This window comes from Bos grunniens, chromosome 4 (genome assembly GCF_055505025.1).
Source record: "Bos grunniens cultivar Pamir isolate PY7600 chromosome 4, Bosgru_T2T1.0, whole genome shotgun sequence".
NCBI classification, from domain to species: Eukaryota; Metazoa; Chordata; class Mammalia; order Artiodactyla; family Bovidae; genus Bos; species Bos grunniens.
The window spans coordinates 71,554,684-71,572,693 of NC_141168.1; the positions used below are offsets into that span (position 1 = coordinate 71,554,684).

The 18,010-nt window shown below is 40.5% G+C and overlaps 1 protein-coding gene across 6 annotated transcripts in view; it reads right to left on the minus strand.

The window, feature by feature from the left end:
* SLC26A4 (solute carrier family 26 member 4) overlaps positions 1 to 18,010 on the minus strand; it is a 68,165-nt gene that overhangs the window by 24,226 nt on the left and 25,929 nt on the right. For all 6 annotated transcript variants that reach the window (XR_015162651.1, XM_086396834.1, XM_086396837.1 and 3 more), the window contains 5 exons: positions 17,142 to 17,255; positions 6,698 to 6,775; positions 6,461 to 6,556; positions 4,998 to 5,104; positions 2,912 to 2,981 (listed from right to left, as the gene is read on the minus strand). Coding sequence is in view for 5 of the 6 variants with exons in the window: in XM_086396834.1 (XP_086252960.1) it covers positions 2,912 to 2,981; positions 4,998 to 5,104; positions 6,461 to 6,556; positions 6,698 to 6,775; positions 17,142 to 17,255 (465 nt within the window). In the remaining variant the exon portion in view is untranslated. The remainder of the gene's footprint in view (positions 1 to 2,911; positions 2,982 to 4,997; positions 5,105 to 6,460; positions 6,557 to 6,697; positions 6,776 to 17,141; positions 17,256 to 18,010) is intronic.

Here is an 18,010-nt window from a genome sequence, read left to right on the forward strand (position 1 = left end):
ATAATAGCCAGGGCATGGAAGCAACCTAGATGCCCATCAGCAGATGAATGGATAAGAAAGCTGTGGTACATATACACAATGGAGTATTATTCAGCCATTAAAAAGAATACATTTGAATCAGTTCTAATGAGATGGATGAAACTGGAACCTATTATACAGAGTGAAGTAAGCCAGAAAGAAAAACACCAATACAGTATACTAATGCATATATATGGAATTTAGAAAGATGGTAACAATAACCCTGTATGTGAGACAGCAAAAGAGACACTGATGTATAGATCAGTCTTGTGGACTCTGTGGGAGAGGGAGAGGGTGGGGAGATTTGGGAGAATAGCAGTGAAACAGGTATAATATCGTGTATGAAACGAGTTGCCAGTCCAGGTTCGATGCACGATGCTGGATGCTTGGGGCTGGTGCACTGGGAATGCTGGATGCTTGGGGCTGGTGCACTGGGATGACCCAGAGGGAGGGTATGGGGAGGGGGGAGGGAGGGGGGTTCAGGATAGGGAGCGCGGGTGTGCCTGTGGCGGATTCATCTCGATGTTTGGCAAAGCTAGTACAATACTGTGGAGTTTAAAAATAAAATTAAAAAAAAAAAAACAAAACACAAAGGTCTGTCTAGTCAAAGCTATGGTTTTTCCAGTAGTCATGTATAGATGTGAGAGCTGGACTATAAAGAGAGCTGAGCGCCAAAGAATTGATGCTTTTGAACTGTGGTGTTGGAGAAGACTCTTGAGGGTCCCTTGGACTGCAAGGAGATCCAACCAGTCCATCCTAAAGGAAATCAGTCCTGAATGTTCATTGAAGGACTGATGTTAAAGCTGAAACTCTAATACTTTGGCCACCTGATGAAAAGAGCTGACTCATTTGAAAAGACCCTGATGCTGGGAAAGATTGAAGGCAGGAGGAGAAGGGGACGACAGAGGGTGAGATGATTGGATGGCATCACCGACTCAATGGACATGAGCTTGAGTAAACTCCGGGAGTTGATGATGGACAGGGAGGCCTGGTGAACTACAGACCATGGGGTCGCAAAGAGTCGGACATGACTGAGCAACTGAACTGACTGAACTGAATATCACTGATTGAAGAGACTATCTTTTTCCATTGTATATTCTTGTTATAAGCTGTCTATGTATCTGTGAATTTATTTCTGGTTTTTCTATTATATTCCATTGATCTATATGTATTTTGATGCTAATACATACATACTGTTTTGATTATAATAACTTTGGAGTAGAAAGGGGAAATATTAATATGATCTGAAGAGAAACCAGAGTATATGACAATAGCTTTGTAGCAGAACTTGAAATCAGGGAGCATGATGTCTCCTGCTTAGTTCTTTCTTAAGATTGCTTTCGCTACTCAGGGTTTTTTGTGATTCCATAGAAATTTTACAGTTATTTGTTGGGCTTTGTTTCTAAATATATGCCTGGCTAATCTACCTTTACTATATTTGCCTTTACCAATGAGATTTTGACTTTTATATGTTTTCTTGTTGCTAGTAAGTAGCTGTAGATTGGGTGTGTACTTAGGGGAAGGGGAGTTCAGAATCTTCCTGCTTCAGAATCCATCTTGGACTACCCCTTTAAAATTTCTTTCTCTGCTTTTTCATCTTTGTTGCCTCTGATCATTAAGCAATCTTTTTTTTTTTTTGCAGAGAATATAAGCCCATCAATGGAATGTTCAGTTTCTTCATTTTTGATTTTCTGTATTATATATTATTTCTTCCAATGCCAAGGATACAGATGTCAAATAAGGTTCTTTGTGACAGAGAACATGATTTCACAGGGATTTCAGACAATTTCATAGAGGATAATGATAACATAGAGAAATAGAAATTTTTTTCCTCTTGCTGCTTAAAAAATTTTTTATGCCATGGCTTTCAGCCCTATCACTGTAATATTTCTTGGTATGGGTTTTTATGTGTACATTAACTGGGTTCAGTGGGCATTCTGGATTTGTACATATTTTTCTTCTAATTTGGGAACATTTTGATACTTATTCGAATATTTTATCTTTTTTTTTCTCTTCTCCTTTTTTGGGACTGCTGTTACTCGTATGTAGATATATTGTATTTTGTCCTAGAGGTCTCTGAGGCTCTGTCTTTTTAAAGTTATAATTGACATATTAATTTCATATGTTCATATTGTACATATTATATACAACCTATTTGTATATATTGCAAAATGATCACCACTATAAGTCTAGTTAACATCTGTCACAATATGTAATTACAAAATTTTTTGTGTGATAAGGACTTTTTAAGATCTATTCTCTTAGCAATTTTGAGATATGCTATATAGTATTATTAACTTTGGTCACCATACTGTATATTGCATCCCCGTGGCTTATTTTATACCTGGAAGTTTATGTCTTTTGACCTCATTCCCTCAGAGAAATAGAATTTTGATTCAACTTTTGGAAATAATTGAACTGCCTGTTTTTAAAAAAATACCTCTTACAATGGTTTGACATTAAAATGACATCTTAACTAGCATGAACAAAATTCATATCAGAGAGCTTCCATGGTGGCTCAGAGGGCTTCACTGGTGGCTCAGACACTAAGGAATCTGCCTGCAATGAGGGAGACCTGGGTTCAACCCCTGGGTTGGGAAGATCCCCTGGAGGAGGGCATGGAAACCCACTCCAGTATTCTTGCCTGGAGAATCCCTATGGACAGAGGAGCCTAGCGGGCTACAGTCCATGGGGTCGCAAAGGGTTGGATATCAGAAGGCACACTGGGACAAAAGTTTTCCTAGTATGCCCAGTATACTTATGGGCTTTCCCAACAGAAGTAGCCTCCCTTTTTGGCTACCTTATCCCTAACACACTAGAAGAGAAATATGCAACCTCTGAAAATCCAGCTTAGCAAACCCAAGTCCAGCCAGTGTCTCCCAAGGGCACTTACATTTTTGTAATTCTTGGTGCTTTTGTAGATGTCTGTGCTAGGGATACTTCCAAGGCTGTTCCAAGATGGACTAAAAGAAGAAAAATTAAGGTCAGGATTTTTTGGAACAGGCATATTTTGGAATAAAACGTTAGAAGAAATGACAGAATCTAAAGAGCCCATAATTTGGATGTCTTGGGACTCTGTCTTTATTGCAGATGACATTTTCTGGTAGCTAACTCTGAAGTGAACAGCTGGTATTTGTGCAAGCCTGGGGGTAAAAAAGGAAGTGTGCCTCTTTTCCAATGCCTGCAAGAAGTAATGAGCATCGTACTTTCATATGTGTGGCACTTTATAGGATAAGCAAAGAGCTTTCACACATGTTAAATCTTATTTGAGCCCTGAATGGTTAACAGTATTATCCTCATTTTTAAGGGTGAGTAAACTGAGGTTTAGAGAAGTTCAAAAAGGCTCTGGAGGGAAGAGAAGCACAGCCTCTATCTTTAACCTGTGGGTCTTCATGGTCTGGCACAGTGCCTAGAACTACCTTGTGAGTTACAGCAACTTTCTGATGAAGTATGGAAAGTCTGCAGTGATCCAATTAGTCTCATTTCATAGAAATAGGAACCTGGGAGGACCAGATTGCTGATTTCCTGTTCCTGATGCAATCACATAAATTCCAGGATTCCTCAGCTGTGACTAGGGACATATGCTAAATACTACGCCTGAACAAAGAATGCCTGTTTGGGGTGCTCTCAGCAATGTGCTCTCTGGACCAGGCTTATAATTACTGGAAATTAAATCCTGGGGAGGATACTGCCTTTGGTTGGCTCAAAGCCTCATTACCAAATCTGCAGGTAAAGTGTTTCACCCATTTCTCCTTGGCTTAGTGTGCCATGCTGATTTTTAACTTAAAGCTCAGAAACTGTGTAGTCTGTCTCTAAGAACCCTTCTCCCCCTCAATCACACACAAGTTACAGTAAATACGGAGGCATCCAGAGCTCAGAAGACATCATCTTCCAAGGAGAGTTTCTGGGGTGTTTCCCAGAAGAAAACTGTGTGCTTTGGGAGCTTGAGAAGTCTTTCAGGCCCCTGGGCAACCACTTAAGGGTGCTGAGATGGTAAACACACACCTTTGGGTAGGCTCCAACATGCCAGGGGAGGCAAGGAGAATTGCTTGGTGGAACAGGAAAGGTGGACCTAGGCTAAGCTGTAGACATCTGTGTTAGGTTTACCAAGGTTTTTCATTCCTTCATGGCCCAAGTGCAGGTCAAGAAGGAGCCAGAAGTCTGGGAAGATAGCAGAGGCTTCAAGAAAAGCTTTCTTCGACTCTCTGTTCAGAAAATGCCAGAGACATAGAAAGGTACCTACCGAAGGCCTCTCAAGAGTCCCAACAAAACAAACACACCTCCAAGATGCCTCACAGATTGTTTTCCATTACTCTGAACTGTGTCTCTGCTGCTTTCACTCTCTAGATGACCTGATTATATCTATTTTACATTATTGGTATGGCTTATTAGGTACATACTTTATTTGGCAGATTTGAATGAATTTTGGCTACAATCAACTAACTTAAAGTCTCCTATTCTGGGTTATTACATAACTTCTGGGTTACTAGCTTCAAAAGAAAATGAGCCATAATATATTTAGCAGCTGTCTGGGACCAAGACTTGGGTCCCCAGTGCCTCTTAGACTTCATCTCATTTTAAAAAGAAACTACACAGCAACCTCAGTCTATTGCTGCTCATGTATCTTTTAGACTTACCATGACTTGGAGGTGAACATAGCAGTAAAGCCTGTGAGTAAGTGCATAGATTTTGGGGTGGGATACATCTTTGAAATGCTGGCTCTGCAACATACTGGCTGTGTGATCTTAGGGAAGGTTCTTAACCTACTGAGTTTCAATTATCTTACCTATCAAATGAGAATAATAAAACATATTCACATTTTTTTAAAGACTAATTATGATAATGTTTAACTTGTAGAAGCACTAATAAATAGTAACTACTGTGAAAGGGAGTAGTTTTATTATACTTATCAAAATTGTATAAGAAATTTCAGGGTGTGTTGTCCTGTTTATCGATAACTTGGATCTTATATTACTCACAATTGAACTCTTAGGACCACAGTGAGAAATCCAAACACAAGGCCAGCTAGTAAACCGAGGTCCAGTCCCAGAATGATGGATGCCATGCATGTAAATACCCAGATAACCTAGGAAAACATGAAAATGAAAAATGCTAATTCATCAGGTACCATGAAGTGGGTGACTACCTGTAAAAATAATAAGATCAATTGTCCACGAACAAATCACAGCTTTGTAAAATATTCTGACATCTTTACATACTTTAAGTGGAAATTGGACTTCCCAATACAGGCCAACTGTCCCATTAAAATATTTTTAGATTTAATTTTTGAATAGGTGATATATTGTTGTTTTAGTTACTGAGTCATGTCCAACTCTTTGCGACCCCATGGACTGTAGCCCGCCAGGTTCCTCTGTCCATGGAATTCCCCTGGCAAGAATACTAGAGTGGGTTGCCATTTCCTCCTCCAGGGGATCTTCACCACCCAGGGATCAAACCCCCGTTTCCTGCATTGGCAGGCAGATTCTTTACCACAGAGCCACCAGGGAAGCCCTGATATATATTAACATAGTTCAAAATGAAATTGGTATTAAGCAGAGGCACTTTCCTGGAGGTCCAGCGGTTAAGACACCACATACCCACTGTGGGGGGTTCAGGTTTGAATTCTGGTCAGGGAACTAAGATCCCACAAGCAACATGGGTGACCAAAAAAGTGTGCAGTGAAAAATCTTGGTTGCAACCCTCTCCTTTCTCCATTCATTCCCATCCTCTTTTCTCTCTTACATCCTCTTTTATTTCTGTGTGTGTGTGTGTATGTGTACACATGTGCATATTTTTCACCAGCATTTTTTTTTTTTGGCAAATACAAGCAAATACCAATGCAAAACATAGATTATTTTCCTTTCTTTTAGGGTGTTATACACACTCTTCAATTTGGACCAGTCTCTTTTTACTTAACAATTTGTCTTGGAGATCTTTCCATATAGATAGATACGGAATTTTTTCCCATTCTTTTTATCTGTTCTGGTTTAAATTATAGCAAAATTCTGAAGGGTTTAGCTGCTGCTGCTTCTTCTTTTTTGTTTTTACAATTCCTCAGAAGAGTTGTAAAGATTACTTTAATCAAAATTATAATCGACATGGGGTTTTGCATTTTGTTTCTGCTTCGTGTTTTGTTTTATTTGTCCTTCTAGATTAGAGGGTTTTTTTTTGTTGTTGTTGTTCTTTGGCTTTGGAAGGCCAGCGGTATATGAAGGAGCTCATATGGAATTCTTGTACAAAATGGATCTTCCCAGAGATATAGGACCTTCACAAGTTGTAGCTCATGTGGAAGACTTCACAGTTTTGGCTTATCCACAAAATTCTAATTTCTGCTCTGCTTCCCAAAATGCAAGTAAGACTCAGGAGATAAGGGGACATAATAATATGGCAAGAAGCACATAAGTAATTCCTATTTCAGAAAAAAGGATGGCAAGCAACTTACAGCATCAGTCTTATTCTGCCTCCACAGATGAGGAACGTCACACACCTGCATAAACATCCCCTTCAGGTTGGCAATTACAACAGCTGCCAAGACCGACTGCCAGGAGAGATGGGGAAATCCGGGTTATTTAGTGGAATGTTTTGCCATTTGGTGACTTTTAAATCCCCTGCTATTTCTTGGGTAGCAGAGCAGGAAAGGGAAAGTAAGCAATTGGTGTGGCGAGAAGCAAGGTTATACCTTCTGCAGGGGTTCCAGCAGCTTCCCCAGGGCAACGATGGCGATCATCACAACCCCAGCCGAGATGATGCCGGCAACCTGAAAGACACACACATCTCCCATAGTCAGGGTCTGTGCTTCTCACTCTGAATGTGTGCTTGCTGCACGCATGTGTGCAAGAGCCTGTTCATGGGCACACAATGCTCCCCCACCTCCCTCCTTCTGCTCAGTCCTGTTGAAAGAAATAAGAATTATTTGCTAAAACCAAATACGTTTAGTAGCTATGGCAGAGAAAAAGAAAATTTCGGGGCTAGGTCTGCTAGAGTAAGGCCAGTTTGGCTTGATTGCACTTGGATACATAACAGACCTCTATTTTTTTGGTGTCAATTTAAGAGGTCAATCATCAGTCATTTGTCATTCCAGGAAACCCAGCCCATCCTTGTTCCTGGACAACAGATCCTTGATGCATTCTTGGGAAATAACTTCTCATAGCACATAATTGATCCTTCCGCGTTATTGAATAGGCAACCTGATAACTATTCTAATAACACTTTGCAGGCACGGTTGCCATGATAATCTCAGAGAAAATAAATTCACCAGTACTGCAGATTAAAAAACACCACATGAGTTTGTTGAGAGGTAGGACCATGTCACCAGCATCCTCCTACAGCAGCCGTGTGACGGGGCCAGTAGCAGGAGTAAAGGAAGCTTCAGAAACTTTACCTTCACTGGCAGAAAAGCTCTCCCAAGATTCACAACTAGCTAGGACAGAAGTTGAGGGTGTGGGGACTATGCTGTAGTGTGATTAGATGACCAATGGATTCTCTGCTGAGACAGCTGGGGCCTGGCCAAGGTGAAGCCTAGAAACTCTAAAACAAAGGAGAGGAGAGGGAGCCAGAAGAAAGCGAACAGAGAGGAAGCAGTAGAGGAGGGTACATTGGGCCCTGGTGCTGCCCAATGCAAGATGCTTGCATTCAAGAAGACACAAAAAGCCAATACAAATAAAAATCCAAAAATGTAAGGAAATGTCATAGCCACACTCATCCACTCCATCTGGCAAATTGACAGTCATGTTCAGAGGATAGCTAGGCTAGCCTGAGGCCATATTATGTATATGATATACTGAAAAGTCTGTTCTGTCCATCCACATCCCCATTTCTAGGTAATCTGTATCTTGCAGCACCACACATCCAGGTTCCCAGGACCTTAGTGAGATTTCCCCCCTCTCCTATCTAAGCAGAGAATCCCGTATCCTTCCTTCATCCTTCCCTCCTTTCTTTTATTCCTTTAGTTCTGTGGAATTACTTAACCAATATTTATTGTCTATCATGAGCCACTTGCATTTCACTGTGGATGTAGGGCTCTGTGGATTGGGGAAAGAGATGGAGATTTGGGAACAGGGACCAAAGCCAGCTGCCTAACTCATGCCAGGAGGGTGGTGACCTACTCACCGAGGATAGGGAATAATTAGCCCTCAACTGTTATGTGGTCCACTGGAGAAGGGAATGGCAAATCACTTCAGTATTCTTGCCTTGAGAACCCCATGAACAGTATGAAAAGGCAGAATGATAGGATACTGAAAGGGGAACTCCCCAGTTCGGTAGGTGCCCAATATGCTACTGGAGATCAGTGGAGAAATGACCCCAGAAAGAACGAAGGGATGGAGCCAAAGCAAAAACAATACCCAGTTGTGGATGTGACTGGTGATAGAAGCAAGGTCCGATGCTGTAAAGAACAATATTGCATAGGAACCTAGAATGTTAGGTCCATGAATCAAGACAAATTGGAAGTGGTCAAACAGGAGATGGCAAGAGTGAATGTCAACATTCTAGGAATCAGCGAACTAAGATGGACTGGAATGGGTGAATTTAACCCAGATGACCATTATATCTACTACTGTGGGCAGGAATCCCTTAGAAGAAATGGAGTGGCCATAATGGTCAACAAAAGAGTCCAAAATGCAATATGGAGGCTGAACAACACGCTGCTGAATAACCAACAAAATACAGAAGAAATAAAAAAAGAAATCAAAATTTGCATAGATACAAATGAAAATGAAAACACAACAACCCAAAACCTGAGGGACACGGTAAAAGCAGTCCTAAGGGGAAAGTTCATAGCAATACAGGCACACCTCAAGAAACAAGAAAAAAGTCAAATAAATAACCTAACTCTACACCTAAAGCAACTAGAAAAGGAAGAAATGAAGAACCCCAGGGTTAGTAGAAGGAAACAAATCTTAAAAATTAGGGCAGAAATAAATGCAAAAGAAACAAAAGAGACCATAGCAAAAATCAACAAAATCAAAAGCTGGTTCTTTGAAAGGATAAATAAAATTGACAAACCATTAGCCAGACTCATCAAGAAACAAAGGGAGAAAAATCAAATCAATAAAATTAGAAACGAAAATGGAGAGATCACAACAGACAACACAGAAATACAAAGGATCATAAGAGACTACTATCAACAATTATATGCCAATAAAATGGACAACGAGGAAGAAATGGACAAATTCTTAGAAAAGTACAACTTTCCAAAACTTGACCAGGAAGAAATAGAAAATCTTAACAGACCCATCACAAGCACGGAAATTGAAACTGTAATCAAAAATCTTCCAGCAAACAAAAGCCCAGGTCCAGACGGCTTCACAGCTGAATTCTACCAAAAATTTAGAGAAGAGCTAACGTTAACCTATCCTGCTCAAACTCTTCCAGAAAATTGCAGAGGAAGGTAAACTTCCAAACTCATTCTATGAGGCCACCATCACCCTAATACCAAAACCTGACAAAGATCCCACAAAAAAAGAAAACTACAGGCCAATATCACTGATGAACATAGATGCAAAAATCCTTAACAAAATTCTAGCAATCAGAATCCAACAACACATTAAAAAGATCATACACCATGATCAAGTGGGCTTTATCCCAGGGATGCAAGGATTCTTCAATATCCGCAAATCAATCAATGTAATACACCACATTAACAAATTGAAAAATAAAAACCATATGATTATCTCAATAGATGCAGAGAAAGCCTTTGACAAAATTCAACATCCATTTATGATAAAAACTCTCCAGAAAGCAGGAATAGAAGGAACATACCTCGACATAATAAAAGCTATATATGACAAACCCACAGCAAACATTATCCTCAATGGTGAAAAATTGAAAGCATTTCCTCTAAAGTCAGGAACAAGACAAGGGTGCCCACTTTCACCATTACTATTCAACATAGTTTTGGAAGGTTTGGCCACAACAATCAGAGCAGAAAAAGAAATAAAAGGAATCCAAATTGGAAAAGAAGAAGTAAAACTCTCACTATTTGCAGATGACATGATCCTCTACATAGAAAACCCTAAAGACTCCACCAGAAAATTACTAGAGCTAATCAATGACTATAGTAAAGTTGCAGGATATAAAATCAACACGCAGAAATCCCTTGCATTCCTATACACTAATAATGAGAAAACAGAAAGAGAAATTAAGGAAACAATTCCATTCACCATTGCAACGGAAAGAATAAAATACTTAGGAATATATCTACCTAAAGAAACTAAAGACCTATATATAGAAAACTATAAAACACTGGTGAAAGAAATCAAAGAGGACACTAATAGATGGAGAAATATACCATGTTCATGGATTGGAAGAATCAATATAGTGAAAATGAGTATACTACCCAAAGCAATTTATAGATTCAACACAATCCCTATCAAGCTACCAACCGTATTCTTCACAGAGCTAGAACAAATAATTTCACAATTTGTATGGAAATACAAAAAACCTCGAATAGCCAAAGCGATCTTGAGAAAGAAGAATGGAACTGGAGGAATCAACCTACCTGACTTCAGGCTCTACTACAAAGCCACAGTTATCAAGACAGTATGGTACTGGCACAAAGACAGAAATATTGATCAATGGAATAAAATAGAAAGTCCATAGATAAATCCACGCACCTATGGACACCTTATCTTTGACAAAGGAGGCAAGAATATACAATGGATTAAAGACAATCTCTTTAACAAGTGGTGCTGGGAAATCTGGTCAACCACGTGTAAAAGAATGAAACTAGAACACTTTCTAACACCATACACAAAAATAACTCAAAATGGATTAAAGATCTCAACATAAGACCAGAAACTATAAAACTCCTAGAGGAGAACATAGGCAAAACACTCTCTGACATACATCACAGCAGGATCCTCTATGACCCACCTCCTAGAATATTGGAAATAAAAGCAAAAATAAACAATTGGGACCTAATTAACCTTAAAAGCTTCTGCACATCAAAGGAAACTATTAGCAAGGTGAAAAGGCAGCCTTCAGAATGGGAGAAAATAATAGCAAATGAAGCAACTGACAAACAACTAATCTCAAAAATATACAAGCAACTCCTACAGCTCAACTCCAGAAAAATAAATGACCCAATCAAAAAATGGGCCAAAGAACTAAATAGACATTTCTCCAAAGAAGACATACAGATGGCTAACAAGCACATGAAAAGATGCTCAACATTACTCGTTATCAGAGAAATGCAAATCAAAACCACTATGAGGTACCATTTCACACCAGTCAGAATGGCTGCGATCCAAAAGTCTACAAATAATAAATGCTGGAGAGGGTGTGGAGAGAAGGGAACCCTCTTACACTGTTGGTGGGAATGCAAACTAGTACAGCCACTATGGAGAACAGTGTGGAGATTCCTTAAAAAACTGAAAATAGAACTGCCTTATGATCCAGCAATCCCACTGCTGGGGAAATCCCACACACTGAGGAAACCAGAAGGGAAAGAGACACGTGTACCCCAATGTTCATCGCAGCACTGTTTATAATAGCCCGGACATGGAAGCAACCTAGATGTCCATCAGCAGATGAATGGATAAGAAAGCTGTGGTACATATACACAATGGAGTATTACTCAGCCACTAAAAAGAAAACATTTGAATCAGTTCTAATGAGGTGGATGAAACTGGAGCCTATTATACAGAGTGAAGTAAGCCAGAAAGAAAAACACCAATACAGTATACTAAAGCATATAAATGGAATTTAGAAAGATGGTAACAATAACCCTGTATGTGAGACAGCAAAAGAGACACTGATGTATAGATCAGTCTTGTGGACTCTGTGGGAGAGGGAGAGGGTGGGAAGATTTGGGAGAATGGCATTGAAACATGTAAAATATCATGTATGAAACGAGATGCCAGTCCAGGTTCGATGCACGATACTGGATGCTTGGGGCTAGAGCACTGGGACGACCCAGAGGGATGGTATGGGGAGGGAGGAGGGTTCAGGATGGGGAACACATGCATACCTGTGGTGGATTCATTTTGATATTTGACAAAACTAATACAATTATGTAAAGTTTAAAAATAAAAATAAAAAAAAGAGTCTGAAATGCAGTACTTGGATGCAATCTCAAAAATGACAGAATGATCTCTGTTCGTTTCCAAGGCAAACCATTCAATATCATGGTAATCCAAGCCTATGCCCCAACCAGTAACGCTGAAGAAGCTGAAGTTGAATGGTTCTATGAAGACCTACAAGACCTTTTAGAACTAATACCCAAAAAAGATGTTGTTTTCATTATAGGGGACTGGAATGCAAAAGTAGGAAGTCAAGAAACACCTGTAGTAATAGGCAAATTTGGCCTTGGAGTACGGAATGAAGCAGGGCAAAGGCTAATAGATTTTTGCCAAGAGAACACACTGGTCATAGCAAATACCCTTTTTCAACAACACAAGAGAATACTCTACACATGGACATCACCAGATGGTCAACACTGAAATCTGATCGATTATATTCTTTGCAGCCAAAGATGGAGAAGCTCTATACAGTCAGCAAAAACAAGACCAGGAGCTGACTGTGGCTCAGATCATGAACTCCTTATTGCCAAATTTAGACTTAAATTGAAGAAAGTAGGGAAAACCATTAGACCATTCAGGTATGACCTAAATCAAATCCCTTATGATTATACAGTGGAAGTGAGAAATAGATTTAAGGGCCTAGATCTGATAGACAGAGTGCCTGATGAACTATGGATGGAGGTTCATGACATTGTACAGAAGACAGGGATCAAGACCATCCCCAAGAAAAAGAAATGCAAAAAAGCCAAATGGCTGTCTGAGGAGACCTTACAAATAGCTGTGAAAAGAAAGAGAACTGAAAAGCAAAGGAGAAAAGGACAGATATAAGCATCTGAATGCAAAGTTCCAAAGAATAGCAAGGGGAGATAAGAAAGCCTTCCTCAGTGATCAATGCAAAGAAATAGAGGAAAACAACAGAATGGGAAAGACTAGAGATCTCTTCAAGAAAATTAGAGATACCAAGGGAACATTTCATACAAACATGGGCTCGATAAAGGACAGAAATGGTATGGACCTAACAGAAGCAGAAGATATTAAGAAGACGTGGCAAGAATACACAGAAGAACTGTACAAAAAAGATCTTCATGACCCAGATAATCACGATGGTGTGATCACTCACCTAGAGACAGACATCCTGGAATGTGAAGTCAAGTGGGCCTTAGCAAGCATCACTACGAACAAAGCTAGTGGAGGTGATGGAATTCCAGTTAAGCCATTTCAAAGCCTAAATGATGATGCTGTGAAAGTGCTGCACTCAATGTGCCAGCAAATTTGGAAAACTCAGCAGTGGCCATAGGAATGGAAAAGGTCAGTTTTCATTCCAATCCCAAAGAAAGACAATGCCAAAGAATGCTCAAACCACCGCACAATTGCACTCATCTCACACGCTAGTAAAGTAATGCTCAAAATTTTCCAAGCCAGGCTTCAGCAATACGTGAACCGTGAGCTTCCAGATGTTCAAGCTGGTTTTAGAAAAGGCAGAGGAACCAGAGACCAAATTGCCAACATCCGCTGGATCATCAAAAAAGCAAGAGAGTTCCAGAAAAACATCTATTTCTGTTTTATTGACTACTCCAAAGACTTTGACTGTGTGGATCACAATAAACTGTGGATAATTCTGAAAGAGATGGGAATACCAGACCACCTGACCTGCCTATTGAGAAACCTATATGCAGGCCAGGAAGCAACAGTTAGAACTGGACATGGAACAACAGACTGGTTCCAAATAGGAAAAGGAGTATGTCAAGGCTGTATATTGTCACCCTGCTTATTTAACTTATATGCAGAGTACATCATGAGAAACGCTGGGCTGGAAGAAGCACAAGCTGGAATCAAGACTGCCAGGAGAAATATCAATAACCTCAGATATGCAGATGACACCACCCTTATGGCAGAAAGCAAAAAGAACTAAAAAGCTTCTTGATGAAGGTGAAAAAGGAGAGTGAAAACTTGGCTGAGGCTCAACATTCAGAAAACTAAGATCATGGCATCTGGTCCCATCACTTCATGGCAAGTAGATGGGGAAGCAGTGGAAACAGTGTCAGACTATCATTTTAGGCTCCAAAATCATTGCAGATGGTGATTGCAGCCATGAAATTAAGACGCTTACTCCATGGAAGGAAAGTTATGACCAACCTAGATAGCATATTAAAAAGCAGAGACTTTACTTTGCCCATAAAGGTCCATCTAGTCAAGGCTCTGGTTTTTCCAGTGGTCATGTATGCATGTTAGAGTTGGACTGTGAAGAAAGCTGAGCACTGAAGAATTGATGCTTTTGAACTGTGGTGTTGGAAAAGACTCTTGAGAGTTCCTTGGACTGCAAGGAGATCCAACCAGTCCATTCTAAAAGAGATCAGTCCTGGGTGTTCATTGAAAGGACTGATGCTAAAGCTGAAACTCCAATACTTTGTCCACCTCATGCGAAGAGTTGACTCATTGGAAAAGACTCTGATGCTGGGAGGGATTGGGGGCAGGAGGAGAAGGGGACGACAGAGGATGAGATGGCTGGATGGCATCACTGACTCGATGGACGTGAGTTTGAGTGAACTCCGGGAGTTGATGATGGACAGGGAGGCCTGGTGTGCTGCGATTCATGGGGTCGCAAAGAGTCAGACACAACTGAGCGACTGAACTGAACTGATGGGGACCAAGACTAATTTTGGTTACTATTTTTTAAATCTACAAGGGGACCCACTACCTGTACTTAATTTATACGGGAAAATTTACTTATTTGACAAGAAATGCTGTATATTTTGTATCTATGAGCAGATTCAGTTGCTAGACAATTAATTTTCTGTTAAGTGAGAAGATAACCAGGGCTAGAGAATAGTTTGTCATCAGAATTATTTTTTCATGAATCATGAGTCAGATGGGGATGAGAGAAAGCACAGGTTGCAATGTTGAACATCTATAGACGTGCTGAAATCAGTTGATATCCACTGACACTCATGATTCCATCCATTCATTCAGCAAATATGTTTCTTATGTGCCAGGTACAATGTATGTGTCATAGGTACTAAGGCATTATTCTTACCTTGAGAACTTAATGACTGGAACAATCAACAGTCAACATGTATGTGCCAGAATTTTATAAACAGTTGCTTATTTAATCTATACAGTGTCCCTGTGAGGTGGATACAATGATTACTCCCCATTGCATAGATACTGAAACTGAGGCCCCAACATGAAACATGCAGGAAAAGTCAAAGAACAAGGGAAGACTTGCCAGTTTAGTTGGTCATTAGTTCCTGGATTTTAGTCCAGACACTTAGACTTTTAACCCCAGAATTTAGTATACATTTCAGTAATTAAATACCAAGTGATTTCTGTGCTTGTTTCATTCTTCAGTATGAAATCCTGGCATCCTTCATTCCTAAATATAATACATGCCAGTGTGTGGCAGGGGGTATTAGCTTACCAGAATGCTATTATCCCCAAACCTTCTGCCAAGGGATCACTTTGCATGGGCATTCGTGGGGGGAAGGGAAGGGGGAGAGGGCTGTCCCCATTTGAGCCTGGAGTTAGCAGACAGTGAACATCAGCTCTTGGGGATCTGCCTGCACCCACTTATAGCCATGTGCCTTGGGGAGCTTGTCAGGTCTCCATGTCCAGTGGAAGCCACAGAAAACTTCACTGCTAACAGCTGCCCCTGAACACAGGAGCAACTTTGGCAATCACCTCCAACCTTCCCCTTGACTTTCCCCTTGACCACAGATCTCTGGTTATGCTTCCTGTTTGAGGCTGTATTGTTTTATTTGCTCTCTCAGAGCTAGAAATGTTTTCAGAAAAATGGAGAAGGAAACTCGACTTTAAATAGGGTAATTCTGAAAATTAAAAGTAAATGTTTGTTCATCAGGAGCCAAGAAATTGGAGAAGGCCAATTCCTCTGACTCTGTCACAAAGATCTGTTATGAATGGGAAAGGAGCATCCTGGGCACCTTAGGGACAAATCAAACTCTCCCTGAGCCACTCACTGTTGGAGTCATTCATTTTCTCAGTTACTCTCTTTTTTATATTTATTTGTGTCTCTACCTGGAAAAAAAATCCTATTTGAAGACTGTGTGTAGATAGTGTGTGTTAAACTATTTACTTTGGATTGTTGCTCCTTATAGTCTCAAAGTACTATTTACTCTTAAATAATAGTTCTTTCTGTGTTGGGAGGAGAAGACTCCCCAGGCCTAACAGAAACACAATCCCTGAGCCTGCCCCTCACCCCCATCCATTCGGTTTGGCACAGCTGACTCATGTCCTGCTGAAAAGGATGGCCTGAGTACAGATCCTGAACTATCTGGCCTAGTGAAGGAGGAGTTTTTCAGAGATTAACTGGGATGCTGGTTTGGGGGAAGGCCACAACTTAAAATCACAGTTAAAGGCAAGATCAAACCCACATTCAGAACTTCAAGAACAAAAGTTTTTCTCAGGAAGAAATTACAAAGTGTGTAACAGACATATGCTTAGCTAGCAAACTGTGGTTCTGTCAGATGCAAGGCCTCTGGAGGAAGCCCCCGATCCTTGGTAAAGGAAATGTAAATAGACAGCTTTTCATTTTCTTGAAGACAGAATAACTCATTAAGCCACAAAGAGATCTTACTAGGCCTTCTCTATTCCCAGATAACAAATAGAAAAAAATGTGCACCTTCATTATCAACTGTTATCATCCCTGCAAAAGCAAGTAAGTGGATCTATCTGCCAGCTGGGCAACGACACAAAAAGGTTTGAGACTTACTGCATCATAAAACTATAAAGAGAGGTTTACAGGGAGGGGGTAGATCATCGTCACAGAGATGGAGAGGTCCCAAGTGGAATCAGAATGGGATGTGCAAGTTTTACTTTTTTCAAAGGCTAATTGTCCTGAGTTCTTGTGCAAGCCTTTCTGAGCCACCATTCCCCTGACTCATTCTTTACATCATTCTAGCTTTCACTTTTCACTTTCATGCATTGTAGAAGGCAATGGCAACCCACTCTAGTGTTCTTGCCTGGAGAATCCCAGGGACAGAAGAGCCTGGTGGGCTGCCGTCTATGGGGTCGCACAGAGTTGGGCATGACTGAAGCGACTTAGCAGCAGCAGCAGCAGATGGGTATTAGCACATCGCCACCCCGTACCTGTGTCTTTCCCCCAGTACTCTCCTGGACAGCGGTGCGGGACAGGGCAGTGGTAGCCACAAAGCAAGAGAATAATCCAGAGAAGATGTTGCTGATTCCGAAGGCGATGAATTCCTAAGAGAGAGAGAGAATGAATGGTAGTGATGCTACAAATCAAATCTTTGGAAGACTCTTGTCAAGCAAAGAGCATTAAGAAAGCAAACTCCCAAGCCCAGCCTGCCTGGGAGTCCCAGTTTAATTCTTACCATTAAAGGTGCTTGGAGACCTTGAAAGACATGTGGAATCTGGGCTCCATAAAGCCTAAGAGAGGCTTCACTGCTCTCAACTGTTCTGAAGATTGACTTATCTTTTGCTGAAATGCTTTATCTTACTTCCTGGTGAGTGGCCTATCTGTAACTCTCACATAAAATATTTTTTCTGAGGTTGGATGTTTGCTAGGAAGTATATTATGACTTGGAGAATGATTATTCTGATGACTAATCATTTAATTGCTGTAATTGCTATGCTGTGTTTATGGACACAAACAAGACTTGCAGATTTGCAAGCAGTGGAAAATCAGCGTGGTAATGGATCACGCTGGAATGGATCAGATACAAAACCCATCTGTATCTGTTACTGGTATCCCCCGCTTTTCAAAAGTTTGCTTTACGCTTGGCTTTTATAAAAGATCTATTTAAGTTAGTTACTTGTTTTTGCTAACTCAAAGAAATCTCAAGAGAATTTTTGCTATTATGAAAAAGGGCGAAAAATGTTTGTTTTTGCAGCAACCCCTTATAAAGGCAGCATGCTCCCCAAGCAGAGAGAGTGGCAGCACCAAGCTCCTTCCCGGGAAGCTACACTCAGCATCTCAGCACGGAGCCACCATTGCT